We start from the raw sequence: 3,015 nt of genomic DNA, 5'->3' as shown, positions 1-3,015 counted from the left end.
AAAAAAAAAAAAAAAAAAAAAAAAAAAAAAAATTTATATGAATAAGACATTTTGATGAGCTCTTTTTAATTAGCAAATTTTTTTGTTTAATACGGAAAAATTTATGTTGAGTTGTCTTTTTTTTTTTTTTTTTTTTTTGAGTTTATATTGAGCTATATATGCAGCTGCAAAATCGTGTTCTTTCTTTAATTCATATAAATTAAAAGAAAATGTAATTAAAGGATTAAAATTTACATGATAAAATTCGTTTTGTTTTATATTATGTATATTATCTTTATGACTTAAATTAAATATATTTTGATTATGATTATATCCTAAATCTTTACTACTGTTATTTGTAAAATTATGTGAAATGTTTTGATTATTATGAGAACTAATATTATTATATGAATAATTATTATGTTCATCTGCACCTCCTACGCCATTACTATTATTATTATTTATATTATTATTATTATTATTATTATTATTATTATTATTTATATTATTATTTATATTATTATTGTTGTGCTGCTCATCCATTAGATTCATATTATTATTTATTTCAACAAATGTATTGCCAGATGCTTTATTTCCCATTTCATCATTCACTTGATTAGTTTTTTGATTTTTAACAATTGTATCTATCACATTCTTAATATTTGTATTAATAATTAATTCGTCTGAGTTAATGTACTTTGAACAACTAGGACATTTCATAAGTTGTCCTCCCGATCCTGCTCCTATTACCTTATTAGATTCTTGATTTGTATAATTATTATTGTTATTATGATAAGATGAAGATATGTTTGAAGTGTCTTTCATTTTTTTTTTATTATATTTATATAAACATGCTTTACAATACGTTTCAGCACAACAATGTAAAGTTACAGGTTCGGTATATAATTTTCTACATAACAAGCATTTATATATATTTGAAATTTTATCATTATTTTGAAGTTCGTTAGGGATATCACTATTATTATAATAATTATAATTACTACTACTACTACTATTATTTTTATTATTATTATTATTATTTATATTATTATTATTATTATTGTTGTTGTTATTATTTACACCCAAATATATATTTATTTTATCCTCGACACTTCTATACAAATAAGCACTTCCACTAACATCTTCTACATCTTTTAATACACCATAACTACCATCTTTTAAAATATATATTTGATCATATTTATATATATCTTCCGTTTTTATTTTTGTTAAAAAGTTGGTTGGAATTCCTGTAGGCACTTTTATTTTTTTATTATTATTAAATGCACTCATTGTACAATTTTTTATACTATGGCCTTTCTTTCCACACATATGACATATATAATCCGGAGAAACCTTTTTATTTATAGTTTCTTCATCAACATTATTTCCATGAATATTATTATGATTATTGTTTATATGATTTTTAAATTTATTATATGTACTGTGTGTATATATATTTGGTAAATAATTATTTTTTTGATGATATGTTGTTGAATATTCCCCATCTACCTTACTATTCGAGGTAGTAATATTATTATTAGGTATTCCATTTTTATTATTTTTTATTATATTATGAGGAGATATGTTTTTTAATTTATTTTGCATAAAATGAGTTGGATTATTTCTATCTCTTTTATAATAATTTAATCTTATTTTATTATTATTATAATTTGATTTATATACATTATTTTTTTCCATGGCTAAATGAATTTTCATTTCTTCATCTTCATCTAATTCTTCTGCTTCTTCTACTTGTTGATTTATTATTAGATTATTTTCTCCATGAATATTTTTGTCTTCATCTTTTATAATATTATTTCTATTATATATATTCCAGGGTCTGTTATTATTCTGAAAATAACCCACTGTCTTATTATTATTATTATTAAATTTAGATATTTTATTATTATAATCATTTATCATACGATTATTATTTTTTTGTTGATTTTGAGTTGTTCTTTGTGTTATAGCATTATTCTTATTTACCTCTGTCTTACTTTTATTCTTTTCTAAAAATAAATCATTACTCTTTTGTAGCATATCCCTCACCACATCAATACTACTTCTTTGAATTTCTATTAACATCTCATGATGTATACTTTCATATTCGCTTAAAATCTTATTATTGTGATATAATAAGATATCCAAATTATTTTCTATGTGTATATTTGTCAACTCCATTATTTTCTTTTTTATCGTGTTATAACTACATGGAAGCGATATCCTTAGGATGTTCCCATTACCCCTGCTCCCACGAAAATTCCAGTAAATATACGTTTCAATCATAATATATATAAAAGGAAAAAATAAAAAGAAAAATAAAAAGAAAAATAAATAGAAAAAATAAAAAGAAAAAATAAAATATTTCAAAATGAAATGATTGGCTAGCCAGTCAGACAAAAGAATATACCTATACACATTATATAAAAATATATATATAAATATATATATATATATATATATATTTATTTATTTATTTCATTTTATGTAGAATATATTTTTTCCTTTCTCTTTTCCCATTTTTCATTTTTTTTTTTTTCTTTTTCTTAATTGTTTGTTTGGGTGTACATGGTTCTATATAAATACATTATCACATATGAAAAAATTAAGATGTAAAAAAAAAAAAAGAAAGAAAGAATACACACACACATATATATATATCTATATATATATTAATTTTTTTCTAAAAAAATGTTGTTAAGTTAGTTTTCTTTAGTAATCTAATAAGAGGTTTATTTATTTTAAACAGTTGTTAATTTTTGTACACCAAATATTCTACATATGTATATATATATATATATATATATATATATATATATATAGATATAGATATAGATATATCTACTTTTTTTTATTCTTCAAAAATAGAACTATACAAATAAAATGGTTTTACTGTTATATCCCATTGTTATTTTCATTTTATATTTTTCTCTTATGTCCATTATGTGTAATTCCTACCGTTTTTTTTTTTTTTTTTTTTTTTTTTTTTTTTTTTTTTTTTTTTATTTAATTTTTTTTTTTTTTTTTTATTTT

General features: G+C 19.9%; 1 protein-coding gene across 1 annotated transcript; it reads right to left on the bottom strand.

Moving 5' to 3' along the window:
- Positions 1-69: 69 nt before the first annotated feature.
- PRSY57_1413400 (hypothetical protein) lies at positions 70-2,268 on the bottom strand (the record flags this gene model as incomplete). The annotated part of the gene is made up of 1 exon (XM_012909751.2): positions 70-2,268. The coding sequence occupies one exon, from the start codon at positions 2,266-2,268 to the stop codon at positions 70-72; it is 2,199 nt and encodes a 732-aa protein (XP_012765205.2).
- Between the last annotated feature and the right edge of the window lie 747 nt (positions 2,269-3,015).

Source organism: Plasmodium reichenowi, chromosome 14 (assembly GCF_001601855.1).
Source record: "Plasmodium reichenowi strain SY57 chromosome 14, whole genome shotgun sequence".
Classification (NCBI taxonomy): Eukaryota; Apicomplexa; class Aconoidasida; order Haemosporida; family Plasmodiidae; genus Plasmodium; species Plasmodium reichenowi.
This window is presented reverse-complemented; position numbering and strand designations above follow the sequence as displayed.